This window comes from Neodiprion pinetum, chromosome 1, assembly GCF_021155775.2.
Source record: "Neodiprion pinetum isolate iyNeoPine1 chromosome 1, iyNeoPine1.2, whole genome shotgun sequence".
Taxonomy (NCBI): Eukaryota; Metazoa; Arthropoda; class Insecta; order Hymenoptera; family Diprionidae; genus Neodiprion; species Neodiprion pinetum.
In genome coordinates this window covers 32,731,271-32,747,669 of record NC_060232.1, presented here as the reverse complement: position 1 = coordinate 32,747,669, position 16,399 = coordinate 32,731,271, and the positions used below count along the sequence as shown (strand labels likewise).

Below are 16,399 nucleotides of genomic sequence, written 5' to 3'. Positions count from 1 at the left end.
ACCCGCTACTATACTTATTTATACGCGTACGTATAACCATAAGTAGGTATTGTATAAAGGATGATGATACGCGGAGAAATATTTCAATGAATAATATAATATACCAACCATGGAGCGGAGTGCGTGTAGGTAATACGCAAGCCCTGAAACCTGCACGCACCTATTCTCTGCAGTCGCACGCACACGGTTTGCGTAACAAATTCTTCCGCATCGTCGCAGAGTTGGGATCCGGAGCTTAATCATTGATTCGTCGTTGATTCGATGCACCGAAACGGCGCGGGGATCATAAGCGTCCCCGCATAAGGAAAGTTCATTTGAGCAGTCGTTAAAATAATTACAACTGCATACGAAAATGTACATACCCATTCCGGCGTTAATTCTTCAACGAAATGATTAACATGAGAGACGAGATACCACCTTATATATGTATGAGTGTATACCCACTTGACTTAACGAGCTGAGGTCTGTCTTAAATATACAGGTAATTAATCCTGGGCCCTTTCCGAAAGGAAATTGTTATCTGAAAGTGAGAATCCGTTTAACCAATTAACCACATTTGACGTGCCGTGTGTCTGCCCTGTATACTGGAAATCCTGAGCATAAACTACGAATATGATATGTTACAATTCTTGACGGAGGACGTTGTTAAGTCATGAGATAAGAAAGAGAGAAAAAAAATTACCAACCATAGCCCGAATCTCCTTTCTTTCGGACATCATTATCGTTACGTCAAGTATTATTTTATTATTACTCGCCGCTGTGTTTGATGAACGAAACTTTACACGGCGCCACAAATTCTTCTGCAAATCGAAGTGTTCAATTGTTGATACATGTGGTGAACGGTGTTTTTACTCTCGCGTATGTTTTACTGCAGTATATTATTCTTATTCTATTCAATTAAATTTTTCACTCTCGCTCTCCTCTCTGACTTCTGTTTCTCTGTTTTCTTTCCCTGCATCGACAGTGAATTACTGTTTTATGGAAAGTCGTCATGTGAATTCACCCGATACCTCCGTATTGGCCATTCATCATCGTCTAAAAACAGCCACGGTAAAATCAACCGTTTATTATCGACTACTTATATGTGTACCTAGTTGCGTTAAGTGTAGTATTGAAACATATTACACCATATCGAATAGACGAGATAAGAATTAACTTTGGTACAGTTTTACTAAAGGTGTCCCGATTTTTTATTATTCAAACAACGCGATCCAAATCATTTTACATCATTGCTGACCGGCAATATGATTTCAATTAAGATAAAACGAGGCAGCGGCGCCTAGTCGGGAATCACCAACATAACAATTATCGCAAACGTTATCAATAAATACCAATTACAGTTCAAGTTAACGTAATTTTGACACCTAAAACCGATATAGAAATTTGAAATGATAATTCTTGACCCATATATTTTCACCAGGGGCGTGCGTATAATAATACATACCTACAAACACGTGTGTCATTCGAACATATCAACTGAATACACAAATGATAAAAGGAATCCGCTTACTTGTCAAAAAAAAATAAATATATAAAAAAAAACGTTGCACGCGTGCCTAAACTTGTAAAATTTTTCCGTATTTAGCTATAGGCGAAATAGAAAAATTGTCGTGATTATACACAAGTGTCAGCACTAATTCCGTTACTGCATGACGCTCGTAGCTGTGAATGACACGACTTTCGATTTTTCGCAAAATTATCCTTCAACGAATATTTCTATACAAAGTGTACAACGAGTGTAAATGCCGCGTGCAGATTTGAAAAATCGAATACATCTCCTCGCCTACGGACCTCACTTACAATCAGAATAACAAATTTGAGGAAGAACTGTATCAATTTGTATCCACTTCGCGTTGAATAAACGACGAGGGCATGTCTGCAGCGGGAGGCGTGAGGAGAAAGATCAAATCGGCGTAAGATGAGAATGTCGTTGGCGGTTTGCCTGCAGTTTTGAGCCGTCCGCGTGTGGGTGATGCGCGTATGTAATAATACTTTATACCCCGCATAGCCATAGGCATAGCTGTGCGAATCTATTGATATCGTGCTCACCGCTGCGAAAACAAAATTAGGAGTCAAGTGCCGAGTATGAAAAGTCGCGAAGCCGAGCTAAGGAGAAGAGGAGAAGGGAAGGAAAGCGAGAAAGTGAGGAGTCGACTAAAATACAAACAAACGATAATGTAGCGCCGGTATACGCTGGCGGTCATCCGCTGCTGCTGGCCAGAATAGAATACAGAATGCTGCTGCTGCTGGAGGAGGAAGAGGAGGACGAGGATGGGGATGGAGAGGAAGCGGCAAGGAAAGGCGAAAGGGTTGCGGCATGCACCTGTTCTCACTATTTCACGCCATCGGTCCGCCGTGACTGCATCGTCTGCCTCGCACGAGCTAGCCTATCCGGGCAGCTAGGCTTCGCGGCTCTCTCTATGCGAGAGGGTCCCCGGACCGGTGCTGCAGCCGTCTAGTCGTCAGCCGATGTGCATCGTTAAGAAGGTTCAAAGCTGGATTCCGATTTTTATTGTCTTTTTACGAGGAAAAAGCATTGAATCGAACGGATTTACCCTAATTTACGTCGTTTGGTTTTCGATGCGATAAATTTTCATGACTTATGATTCATTTTGCAGAGAATGAAGAGGAGGATAAAGCAATGAAACGCGGATCGGAGAGGGAGGAAAGATATTTCGCGACAATTGTGTGACGAGAACGCACAAATGCGTGTATAACGCATAGCGAGATTCGTGATTGAAATTCGATACCCCCTTCTTCCTTGTAAACCGTATACTACAATGTAGGTACGATATTATAACGATGTATGAATGAATTGGCTCAGCGGCGTTGCACGGGTTTCGGATTAATAAAAAGAGCTGTCAAGAATCAGCTGACGGCTATAACTGATACATGTGATATCGTCGGAAAACTCGCATTGGTCTATTTACGTGACGGTGTATAATATGATACATGATTAAACGCGAGCCGTTGGCCTTATCTGAATAATAAAATCATACATAAAAGTAGGTACTTGTATCACGCAGATTAGCTATTACCACGAAGTAGAGTGCAGATCCTGTGAACTGACTGACGGGAAAAGAGAGGAAAAAAATTAAAGCTTTGCAAGACGAAGCTGCGGACTGATAGCAATTTGCAAATAAACTCATCAAATAATTGACAGGCGTCCGGACGTCGCAATAGAGAGATCTCTCTCTAATCGACGCCGGGGTTGCCGGGGCGAGCTTTTTTTTTCTATCACTGATAGATTTTGACCCTCTGAACTAAATACGACGGGTGCTTTTCCGGTGATAAACCGGTCGTTCAATCGTGGGTGAAAACTCATCGTTCTTACCAGCTTAAAATTATCGCTCTGTGCTATGCTTTCTAATCCTGATACATCATTTCGAAGAGTTCAGTCAATTATAAATGTGTGTACACATGTGACAAAAACTTATCAACATGGGATTCTCTATCAAACGAGTAGTTATGGATGCAGTTTGGAAGACGAGAACTTTACGACAAATCACCGAAATTTTCATACGATTCTTCTCTTCAAATTCTTAGCTACAAAACTATTACAATATTTAACAAAGAATTCACTAGTTCTAAAGTTTACAAACAACGTTGCGGTTATTATAAATATACTACCTGGAACTTTTGAGTTTCTACTCAGGAGGTCAAAATCTATCATTGTGTTAAAAGTTATCGAATTATATGCAAACAATGTACCACCAGCGAAGATTGATGCGAAGTGAATTGCCGACGGCATAATGGTAGTTAAATTTCGTTTAGAATTGTTGTTATGTTCCAATTATACGACTGCTTGAAAAATTGTTATTTCTTATTTTTTTTTTTTTTTTTCTCCAATATACATTATACGTATAAATTGCGAATAGATAACACCAAATTCATTTATCTCTAAGGCTGTTTTGCAACAAGATCACACTTTGATCCTACGAGTGTCGATAGTTCAAATTTAACAAAAAAAGCAAAAAATTGCACTAAACGATTAAGAAATATACGTATACGTTTGTATTATACATTTGTTTCATTAAACTTTTACGCAACTAGGTGTACATTTATATAATCTGTATAGTCCGTATATATATACACACACATATACATATATGCATGTATGAATCTTTATTGCAGCAGCAAAAAATCGCCTTCAGTGGTCACAGCAAACGGGCAATTAATTACAATTACTAATTGCCATATTATATTGAAACAAAAAATAACGTCACTCATAGTTATACACGTAGTACATTTTGTTCAATCCACATTAACGTACGAAGAAGTTAACGTACTTATCACGTGTAAATACGAGAAGCATTCATTTAATCGCGTCAACGACAGGATAATACGCGATTTTGCTCGACATCATTAATCGATGTAATTAAATTCTCGCGGAATTAAATGGCACGAACTAATTACGATAATATCGATTCACGATCGAATCTTTAGGTATGATAAGATTCGGCCTTGTCAAACTCAACGATAGGTACGAGTAGATGAAAAGAAAAAAAAAATAATGCGTAAAATTGCAATAATTTTTCAAATGCAGGTGGGACTGACAACGAGGTATATGTACAAAATACCGCGGCCTAATAATCTTGTCCATTTTTCCATGTAAGAAGTGAGGATGTGCTCAAGTTGTGCAACAGATAATCAGCCCCGCTCTCTCGCCATGGCTCAGAGACGCTGCAGGGTGATATAACGATTCAAGGCGTATACAGTGTCACAAATTGCACATTTTCGCGACTTCCATCGACGAGTAGAGTCAGGGCCGTCAAAGGAGCGACAAATTGATTCGGTGTTAAAATATTGAAAATAAGAAGTTTGTAGTATTTAAAAGTGAATATTGAATTAATTGATATCGTTAATTAGACGTTATGTGTACTCGGGATTAATTAAGCCACTTAATGATAGATGCCCGGGATGTGCTACTCAAACTGTCAATCAATAGTTGCGAATCCAAATCCAAATTTGATATATACTCTGCAGATAGTATAATCCATAGTAATCTGCCAATAATTTGGATAATCTGTCAACTTTCCGGTTTTCTGTTTTCGCAAGAAATTCAATTTTTACGATATAGTTTTTAAATTTACAATGTAAATCCTCGCGCCATAATTCGTATCCGTGGATCCCAAATCTCTGCAGAGAATTTTGAGGCCAGATGAACCGCTACTTTCCTTACTATTTTCATTGTATATACGATTAAACGCAATATAAGCCGCAGAGCGAAGCGCGATACAGGCAGCAATATGTAATTGTAATTCGCAGAAACTAGAAATATGTGGAAATATCGTGAACGAGTGAACGCCTCATGTTTCCTTCAACCATTGTAAGCAAAATGCAACGACGACTAGCGTAAAGAGTGACCGTCGTGTGTGAAAAGACGAACACGAATAAAGAGCTACTCGAGCGCGTGTTTCAACTGCAGGTGTAACGTTCGCTTCCGGCGGAAACGCCGACTATCTGGATATAAGAGAGATGCGATTTTTCGCCGTTTCGTATCGTCTCGGCTTCGCCACGCTAGTGTGCCGACATTCCAGGATTCGGCTGGATACCAGCACACAGAACCTGGATGCGACGCGATATACGTGAGAACGCAACAATCTCGCAATTTTTATCGTCACACAAATATCCGTCAACTCGCGCCTGCAGAGCCGCGCTCAACCTCCAGGTTATTGTAATTCTGACGGCAAGACCGAGCTCGGCGCATAGTTCACGGGCAGAGGTAGTCAGACGGCAGATAGACAACGACGACGCCGTCCTACATTTGCAAAAATTCAAAATGGCCGCGGAGCCTCTCTTTCCACCTCTGAACGGTCCTGCTGCATACGCGTACGTTACGGACGTACTTTACGTAATATGTGTATCGATATAAGCGCACGGTAGGATGTGCATATACACACAACGCACGAGACTTGTAACGAAGGTGCGGCGGCGCGTTTGCATTCGAGAGAAACGTAGAAAAAACCGAAAGCAAAAAAGAAAGAGAGGAAAAAGCGGCTAGCTAGGCGGCATCGGTTCGGACGCTCGACGCGCAGTTGTCCGACGTTTTGTAACCGCGTGCCCACAACCATAGGTATAAAATATAAACTGCGCTGTATCTCCATACATTTCAACCCTGCAACTCATGACTTTGTTTTTCTACCTTCGAACGCACGACTGGGGTCCGGACGCACCCCAGGCTTTTCTTGATCATGAAATCGGTTCTGTGCTGATAAACAGACTTTCTCAGGCATGGTTCTCTTCTTGTTTTCACAAGGAAGAGAATGGTGTACGAGAAATCTGATTTTATTTATATTTACTTAATGACAAACCCATTCGAAGCTGAAAACCGTGAACGATAGCGACGCTGAGCGTAGTTCAAAGTTCACGTGGGGTGCTTTCGGACCCCAGTCATGAGTTGTAGGGTTAAATGTTCTACAGCTTCGATCAGCGACTCACGGTACACGTAAATTCCAGCTACAGGGTCAGGACAAACTCGTATTTGTTATTTGTGAGGTTGAAGAAGAAACAAGAATTAAAGAAAACGAAGAGGATCGAAAGAAAAAGACGGCGAGGGAGGACGGGCGGGGGTTAATAAAACGCTCAACGACAATTTAAATGAATCAAGCATCGGTATATAGTTAGGCATTTGCAAACATACAACGAACGTTGTTAAAGTAAATAATAAAGAACAACGAAAGCGGCGTTTACCGCTTATCGGCTGTCAGATTCGAACTGTGAGAATGACAGTTGGCGAAAAAAGGAGTCCGTGGACAGGGCTGTGTGGACCCCGTGCGGCGTACCAGGAGCCCGCGCTACACGACACCACGTGCCAACGCGGAATAGCGTCGTGTTACGACGCCAAGATAGGCGAGGACTCGAATCGGTCGACGAACGTAGAGAAAGCTTGTATGATTATGATGAATAAATTGAATATTTCACTCACCTATATCGTGGTCCATAGCCGGTACGGCTACGTAAACACAGGTTGTACGCGCCAGGCCGAAGGTATCCGGAGAGACGTTGTTGTTTACGACGGTTGAATAGCTGTCACAGAATAAACTCGGGTTAAAAGGGTTCGAAAATTGGTAATTCTAAGACCGCGGGTCGCGGTAATCGTTCGGTTTCTCAAACGCGATTGACACGAGGTGATATATGAGCCTGAGTCCGAGCTGCTTTGGACCTTTCAAATTCCTGTCAACACACGCGTTCGGCCATGCCTGCGATACGAATTCGTGTATTAGGCTCGTAAACCGTGACACAGGCAGCGTACTTACCGGTATTGCCCTCTTTGGACACACCGCCGATCGGACGATACGGTTTTTACTGATTTTACACGAATTACTGTTATTACGACACATAAACACTCGGTATCAGTCCTCACGTTTGTCCTTAGCGTCAGTCAGATTGACAGTCGGCGATGGTGACTGACAGGTGCGCTTCTCTCACTGCGCGTCGACGCCGCGCCAATACAAAGCCCAAACTGTCGCCACCTGACGGCGAACCCACCAACTAGCCGAGGGTTATACTTTTCATTCGATTCTCTCGTTTAAGGGGGTGCCCTGGTCGATTTAGACGTTGACGCACGTCTTCAAATATCCAAGTCCACCTCTCGCAAACGCGAAAAAGGACTTGACAGCCCCGTCCTATACGAGATTCTGAACAAAAATACCACAACGACAATTGATTTAACGCAGAAATAAAGAAATGTCACGGATTCTACGACATCGCAGTAGTAAATTCGTGGAATTCAATGCCATTTCTTTATGCCTCACATTAAAATCTATTGGGATGTTTTTGTTCAGAATCGCGTATCAGATAGGGCTGTCAAGGCTTTTTCGCATTTGTGACATGCGGATCGTTTGGTAAGAAAAATTGTTCATCAGTGTTGCATTACGACGCCCGAGTTTCATTCATTCGGCCTTTCAGAGGAAATAACCAGTAGCTATTGCATCAAGTTATTCTCATTCACATTTACTGAATCGTTCTCATTTTTATCCACGTTGTACTTTATTTTGTTTCACTACTTCTGTTTTACTTTATTCTTCTCTTTTTCTTCTTATGGTAAACAAGTCTGCAATTATCATAGGTACATAAGTTCAAAGTAGCGTGAAATCGTAGAGAATTAAAATTCGATGTTTCGTTCGCCGACGGCTATTAACGAAAGGGTATAATTTTCTCCGACATCGTCGAAATTAAAACCTATCTTTAACCGAAAAACGAGAGAGGAATAGAGAGTGAAACACGAGGATATCAAAGATTGTAGTTATACCTGCGTGATGTGCCCAATTTCGGACACCGGCAATGTACTACATAGAAACATAAATGAATTAATGCGAATGTAAAAAACTGGACGAGCTGAATTATCCCATATTCTTTTGAAAGATGTACGTGTATTTTCAGAATTTACTCGACTTGACGGACGTTTGCACAATGCTGACACAAGTACGCACATGGACGTTCCGCGTCACAAGTGGGATATTATACTTTTATATTATATCTTTGTATGCTATGAAAACGGTATACCAACACCATGCTTTTTCCGAGTACGTATTTGGTAATAAGATGCAGTTTCCTTGATGCTGTGCGAAGGCACCGGCTCGTCGCGGCCCGAAACGAGAGAATGTGTCAGCGTAACTTGAAACACTTTATAGTAAGAAAATATGTTTCGTATCAAAATGACTCACCTTTCGCCAACCTTTGAGATCAAAACAATTCACAGCATAATTCTTAGTCACTCGAACGTTGGTTTGTTTATTTATTTTTATTGCTAGAAATTATTTCATCACTCAACTTACAGGCATACAAATATTATTATTCGCCCAATAACGGGGACGATTTTTGTCAATAAATGCAAACATACACATCCACAATTAACGATATATCCTCGTCGACTGCACAGGCATGGCAATGAGCTTGCGTAATTTGACGATTTCGCTCGTGAGGTGTTAGTTCTTCAATGAAAGACCGTCAGTCAGAGGTAGCCGGAGAATAAATAATGTGTACCTACTACGTACGCATTCGTTTAGAGAAGTAGGTATTAGACATAATATCAATCGAGATATGTCGCGACAAATGCAAAATATCCTAATGATGGCAAAGACGATCAGGAAGAGCAAAATGTAAGCTAGAAATATCCGCGGCAGCATCTTACCAACATCTGTGAAATTGTTTAGATTCATTTTACTTAGATTGTTCGCGATTGACACTAGACGTTAACTTTACTGTCCGTTGTGTAACTAGTGCGATGTTTTGATTAGTTTTGATCAAGGCTCTTGATTTGAAAATTTTATTGGTTTTGGTTTACGTCCTTGAACGGCTTACCGAAGACTACTCCGGCAATCAAGTATCGTAATGTATTCATCCTGACTTTGTTAACACTTCGGCCTTCAGTGATCAACCAATCGGCAAGCTTTCATCTTCCGAATTTCCCGAAATGGAATAATGTGTGGTGTCATTTAGTGAAGAATGGAATATTTACTCTTTTCATTATGAATATTTGAAAATGTATGTCAATTTTTCGTATTTATAACAATAATATTCGTTTGAAATGGTATTTGAGATGTATCTTTTGTAGAAATATTACTTCACACCCCGATATACATGTTTTGACGGTGCAACTGAAGTGGAAGACTAAGAACAGACTTTACTTAGGTAGGAATAAATTTTATTATCAAAGAAACGAATGACACGGTATAGAGCTGTCATTCTATGTTTTTTTTTTATGTCTATTCCAGATAAGCCAAGTACTACAGATTAAGCATTATTAATGTTGATACTTAGATTTCAATAGCTGTCTCTTTTAGGGGGATCAGCATACGGTTTCGGAATAATTCCTTCCTTGTATTGGCGAGCCTGCTCTTGTGCGATGGCTTGGACACGTGCCTTTTGCTTACCAAGTGTTAAGCACTCGTGGTAATCCTCAAACATGTCGGAACACTTTTTGTAGCCCTTTGGTATTCCATAAGCTTCCATGCATTCGTAAAAATGCAGCTCGTAATCTTTACATCTATGCGATTGCTGAGCATTGATAAGACACCCTGTCAAGTCCATGACGGGTGTACGGAATGCCGGAGCAAAATCCATGATTGAAACTCTGAAACATATGACATCCGCTAAATGGCATTTCAAATAGAATTCATTTAACTCGTACCTCGCTTCTTAAAACCTTCGGCTCTCTTTTGAAATTGTTGCAATTCATTAATATATCAACAACCTGTACGTCAATTATGTGTAAATAGTGTACAGCTGATATATAGAAACATTCTCGAGGAAACTAACTGAATGACTATCAGATCCGCAACCTTATGAATAAACTTTTTCAAATTGAGTCAATATTCGACTACCGTACAAAAATAAATTAGAAAATCGTAGGGTGTTATTTGAGCAATGACAAGAATATGTTTTGCTCATTCTTCAGAAGTTGTTGAAATAAAAATAATACAATCTATTTGATTATACGGCAAATGAACAATGTATTATAATAGGAATAAAACGTATTATAATAGGAAACCGAATAAACGTGATGAATTTTGCAAGGAAAACATAACCTCAACAACGGATCTGAGCTTATGCAACAACTTATATAACCCCGATAAACAAAGTGAATTGTGATGAAAAAGATTGATAAATGCATCCTATCATCGTAATAAATCCACCTTATTGTTCGGGGATATTTTATTAGTTTGTATCAACTTATTGCAAAAACTCACCGTTGACTTCGTAGGTTTCTCCGAATATAGCAAACGTCACTACAGACGTGCTATAGAGACACTAGCTCTACTTATCGGTTGGCACCGGAAGCTCGTGGAATTCAAAATAATATAATAGCTCACACTAGAAGACTCGGTGGAAACCTAGAACCTGCATGTCTCGAAGTTTTTTTCCTTTTTTCACTCTCGAAGATAGTGCCTAAGAATAGACTCTACGAAAGCAATAAAAAACTAAGCATTTCACCATGATATAATATAAACGTGAAAAAAAATCTTGTTCGAACATTGTTAATATTTTCTGTTTTATATGTTATACATAAGTCCTGATTTACATTTACGGCATTTGCATTCAGCACAGTTCGGAAAACCGCGTTCACATTTACATGCAAAATTTGATTCAATGCAGACTGTGAAGAAATTGAAGGATCTTAACGATGTTATCATTTTTTTTTTAACTCACTGCAGAAGCTGTATAAAGTTGTAGTTGTAAAAATAAATAATCTGCTTCAGATTGGATTATGAGGAAAGAAATATTTTTTACCGTCATTCAGCCGATTAGTAACGCCAATACTTGGAATTATCGTTACTACTAATTCTCGTCACGAGCAAACAAGGATTTGGTATGGATATAGTTTATTTACAACGAACTTATTGAACAAGATATTTTAATCACAATAAAAAATCTGCTATCTCCTCTCGCATATCATCTAAAGATATTCTTTGCCTTACGGAGTTTTGTAAAAAGTCCGGAATGCTGTGTTGCTTGTCCAGATCTTTAAATATTAATCTGCACCCATAGCACAGGTACTTCTCAAAATTCTTGGCAGACATTTCAAATTTCTCTTTGCCTTTGCTACAGCTACAGTTGTCACAATTTTTCGAATCACGTAAAGGTACATTCTCAGCTGCATCGATGACACAAGGAAATTTTTTTAGCTCAAACGCAGCTTTGCCAATATTACCCTTTGGCCCTTCTGCAGATATCAATTTGGAAAACTCTGTGGCCTGCAGAGAAGAAGTGTTCGTAAATACTGTGTCTAGCTGAGCCCTACACAGGGCGCATGTCTCGATTAAATTACTCGCTTCTAAATTGCCTATACTTAGTTTTTCACCTGTTCTAAATATCGCGGAAACGGTCCCCGAAAATTCTGTATTCAATTCTGTGACAAATTTTTCAGTTAGTTTTTGTATACTCGTATAAGGTTCTTTCTTAGTCGTTAAACCAGGTGTTTGGATGGTCTCGAGTTTGTGAAAATTCAAATAATAGATCAGCTCCTTCCTGGTAAAGTCTCGCATGGGTCTCAATATTTTTATGTCCAGCTCCCTAGAATCAACGAAACCAACATCCAATGGAAGCTGTGCACCTCGACCCAAAGCTATGTTACTAAGTATTGTTATCGCCAAATCCGTAGCACCATCAGCTGTGAAAACTTTACAACATCCAAGGGAGCGTGCAACAGAAATCAATAACTTCTGACGCAATTTATGGAGTAATTCTTCTTTTGAGGTATAACTCGATACAGCGCTGAACAAATCGACGACATCCGAGTCTCCTTTGAGATCTTCCGCCTCTTCATCCAAAGGATAAATCTTTGGTTCAGAACTGTGCAATGACTCGTTCAAAGATACTGCGTATCCGGTGAAGCCAAGACCATGAACTTGTTCGCGAATTGCAGATATAGTTGATTTTCGCTGGTCTACAGTTTGACCCAGTACCGCACCGTCTGTAGTGATAATAAATTCTAGTATTCACACGTTCACAATTGCGTGTTCGATTTCATCGATAGAGAAGTAATGAACAAAATGCACACTTGCAAATAAATCTGCTTAATTTAATATTGAATTTTCATATTACCATCGACATAGAGTACCGTTGTCTTGTACATGAGCCTTTTGTGAACAGCTTCGCTCATTCCTGCCTTGATCAAATGCAAAAGGACTGTGGATCCGGCCTTTCCTGAGTGTCCGATGAGTATCGAATCAGTCGGTCTCACTAGCTTGGATTTTCCAATGGTGGCCCTGAATTTGTGCGTGGATGCAGCGAGAAAACATGTGCTGCAGTAAGTGTCCTTAACTCTGAGTACGACTTCGGCATTATTCTCGTTGCATTTTTTGCATATAGCACCCTCACTGAAACAATCATAAAAAAAAAATGGATCCATTGATAAATAATAAAATGCACATTTAACAAAGACGGCATAACAGAGGTTAGCAAGAATGGAATTGAGTTGCAGGAGTTTTCTTCGTGAGCTATTCGCTTTGTCAACACAGTGTAAGAACTGTTGGTAATAATCCATGATAACATTGCAACTAATTTGATCAATTATTTCATGTTTTTTGCAGCTGTCACATTGGCGACCAGACGACACATGCTCGGTACGTAAAATTACTTACGTTTGCGGTACTTCGTCCGGTTGCATCAGCTCATCGTCTGTTTCGAATTCGGCATCGTTGACGCTACACATGGTTATGATTTCTCGTTGAGTTAGAGATTGAACAGAAAATTATAGACAAGGAGAATCAAAACAAGTTTTTAAATACACACACTACATTCTAAACGCCAGTGTTGAACGTGCCGGACCTTGTCTGCTGCTCTCTAGAGTGTAACTCATCGAGTATCGTCAGAAGTCTGTACAAATGGCGTGCGAGCTACCGAGGCGCCACCAGAGTTGTGGTGTCGTGCGGACGAACTAGTTTGAATCGTGCATTTTATGTCCGAATCAACATGATGACACTGATAACACTTAATTATCACTAAATCAAGCAATTCTATACGTCTGGTTACGATTGTTCGAGGAAAAATGTAGTAAATAAGAAATCTGTCAACATTAACTCTTACTATTAATGTATCACGTTAATTAGGAAATTCGTAGTTCACCGGAAAGCATAATGGCCAAGAATAAAAGTTTTCCAACCTATCTCACATTTCCTTCATTATTTCGAAGTACGTGACGATTAATTCGCTGTCTTGTAGAACATATACGAAAGCATGAACGCAACCGTTGCACCCATTGCCGAATCGCGATATCAACGATTTAATTACTTACAAAAATCACCCGAGTTTCTGGGTTTTTTTTTGTCAGTCAACTGAGCTACGTCATTTTATCCCCTGCATCAAGTGACGAACACTTTAAAAATTGCTTGAACGAAGGTGGCAGGAATAGTTTAAAGTATACGTACGGAAGAAAAATTTTGTTTCTTTGTTTGATTTTTTTGAGATTTTTCGATATATTTATTTGTATGGACAATTTGGAGCATAGTGCACAATATATTTAATATATAGTAGTCTGCGGTGGGGGGAGGGGGGGGGGGGGGGGGGGGGGTCAGAGTACATTCTGGAGTCTGAACACAATATCTTACAATGTAACGACAAGATGCCTGCGAATCTGTACTTGCTTCATTTGCGTCTGTACGTTAACACGTCACTTGTATATATGCGATATACATATATATATATTATATATAAAGCGTAACGAGTCAAGTTTTTAATTAAAGATTTTTCTTCTTCTTTCTTTCATAGTTTTATACATGCCAAAAAAAAAGTTCATTTAGTACTAGGTATATGTTTTACGTTGTCTCAGTCCACCTTGTTTCATATAATCCGTTCAATTATTCCGCGTTTCATTCATTATGCAACATTGCGGCAAATACGTATTACTTATGAATGTATATTTTTTGGCTAGAGATTGTCTCCATTTGGCGGCGACACGTTCACGCAGATTTAATAAAGCACACGACGCCAGCGCAAGGAAGTAACCCCGTCTCTTATTTTCCACGTAGCGTGTTCCACAAATCGAGGCAGCCTCAACTCGTAGCAGCGTATTAACAATCTACATTAAATTTATTTAAAAGCAAATACATGGTACAGCCTATACAATTAATACATTTCTTTACCATTGCAACAGCGGCGTGAATAGGGTAGGGTTCAGGTACTTAGGCTATCTGTATATTTTCATAAAAATCCTTTTCCTCAATTAACAGCAACCTGTCATTCTGTTCGATTACCGTTCGACTCCTTCTCGTATTCTTTGTTTATATTTCGTTTCTTCCCCTTTTATAAAAATCACAGCACAGCACCAGCATATATTTTAAAGCCTACCCTTCCGCCGCTGGGCGCCCCACTAAAACTGAGGCGTCCTTTTCTCCGTTTAATCAATGCCTGTTGCGAAGCGAATGTATTTCTTTAAAAAATCTTTTTTATTCAGTGGTTTTTTTTCAACTTTTTTTCTCTTCTTTTGATTTGGAATTTGCAACACTATGCGGTCCAATCATTTTTTTTTCTCTTGTCTACATGGGCGGGTACAACGTGTATATGTTTTTCCCCTATTAATAATAATAATAATAATAATCATAATTGTAATTATATGAATAATTTGAATAAAAATCAAAATAATAAGAATGATGAACGTAATAAATTTAATAATAGTAATCAATCATGATAATGACAAAGACAATAAGATTGTTTATAATCACAATGATGATAATAACTGTCGTAGTGATGATCATACAATAATAATAAAATAATAATTATAATAATTACTGAACTAATATTATGTAGTTATTTATTCGTATGTATGCATGTGTATACACACACACATATATATGTGTATACAGGCATATATATTCATACGTAACACGTTGTTTCAACCACATTTATTTCCCCTTCCTCTGTATCTCATATATCGCTATATAATCGCGCAAATCTACCTACCGTTATTATTTTAGTAAACAAATAGCGTTCTAGTCTCGATTTACATTACATACTTAGCATCTCTCATTTAGAATCATATACCTTACAGAGTAGTTTCGTAATATTTATCGTTTTCAATAATAATTATTAATATATAATTGAATTGTCTAAGAGATAGTTAGCAAGTTTATGCAATTTTTATTTACTTTTTTTTCTACAAAAATCGAAGTCTGCATTATTCTTTACAATAAAATACATTCATCCGGGTGGCGGGTTTATTTTCCATTATTTATTAAAAATTTCACTTTTTGTCAACTCGCGGTCGCGACCGTACCGACAACAACCACTTATGCAGAAGCAGCGAACCAGTGAATCATTTCATTCGGAGTAATGCACAAGTGCTCTGCTTCAGCCGGACGCGTGTACATCCGCGAGCTTCAGTCTAGCGGGACTTGCAAAAATTACATTACAGTTCTGCGCATTTGCAAGTTCTTTGTTTCTATTTACTTCTGTTTTCGTACATGTATGTCCTCACTTACATCTAAGCATTACTATATACTATATTTCATTTTATTTGTTTACTTGTTTATTTATCTTATTAATTTTTTGTTGAAGGGGGGGGCAGGTTCAAGGGTTGCATCATTTTTAATACACTATGTACATCAAGAAGGAATTAATTAGCAATTTTATACACCGACAAAACCTCAATCCTTATGCCTACGTTATTACAGAATTTCTACATTACCATAGGTGATTCGTGAAGAATTTTATTTATAGATTTGAAACAAAAAAAGGGAAAAAATATAGAGAGAAGCAAGAAAAAAAGTGAAACCAGCGGAAAGGAAAATCAAAATGATACACGGAAAAATGTATTCTACGCTCGCGCGACGAATCTTTAAATAAAAACAGCCAATGTGTACAGTATAGGTACATGTAAAAGTTTCAGAAGCGACATGATTTACCGTCTAAAAATATATGTATAGTCAAGATAAAATTGATAAAAACATCATCAATA

At 38.9% G+C, this 16,399-nt stretch overlaps 3 protein-coding genes across 5 annotated transcripts in view; all 3 read right to left on the bottom strand.

Annotated features, from left to right (window-relative positions):
* Positions 1-7,520, bottom strand: part of LOC124223832 (homeobox protein TGIF2) — an 82,322-nt gene extending 74,802 nt beyond the window's left edge. The window contains exons 1-2 of one of the 2 annotated variants that reach the window (XM_046636159.2): positions 7,260-7,520; positions 6,929-7,029 (exon numbers count right to left, since the gene is read on the bottom strand). In XM_046636159.2, the coding sequence (XP_046492115.1) occupies positions 6,929-6,944 (16 nt within the window). In that variant the 5' untranslated portion in view covers positions 6,945-7,029; positions 7,260-7,520. Of the gene's footprint in view, positions 1-6,928 lie in introns of both variants that reach the window. The other variant, XM_046636152.2, reaches the window with a different exon arrangement.
* Positions 7,521-9,768: 2,248 nt separating this feature from the next.
* On the bottom strand, positions 9,769-10,068 carry ND-15 (NADH dehydrogenase (ubiquinone) 15 kDa subunit). Its single transcript, XM_046637027.1, has one exon. It carries the CDS (start codon positions 10,066-10,068, stop codon positions 9,769-9,771), a length of 300 nt encoding a protein of 99 aa, XP_046492983.1.
* Positions 10,069-10,698: 630 nt separating this feature from the next.
* Positions 10,699-13,371, bottom strand: Ctu2 (Cytosolic thiouridylase subunit 2). 2 transcript variants are annotated; one of them, XM_046636130.2, is made up of 4 exons: positions 13,240-13,371; positions 13,089-13,151; positions 12,550-12,824; positions 10,699-12,418 (listed from the first exon to the last, which is right to left on the bottom strand). In XM_046636130.2, exons 2-4 carry the CDS (start codon positions 13,112-13,114, stop codon positions 11,364-11,366), a joined length of 1,356 nt encoding a protein of 451 aa, XP_046492086.1. In that variant the 5' UTR covers positions 13,115-13,151; positions 13,240-13,371; the 3' UTR covers positions 10,699-11,363. The 2 variants fall into 2 exon arrangements, with proteins under 2 accessions (XP_046492086.1, XP_046492082.1); XM_046636126.2 differs by having other exon boundaries at positions 13,089-13,331.
* Positions 13,372-16,399: the final 3,028 nt, after the last annotated feature.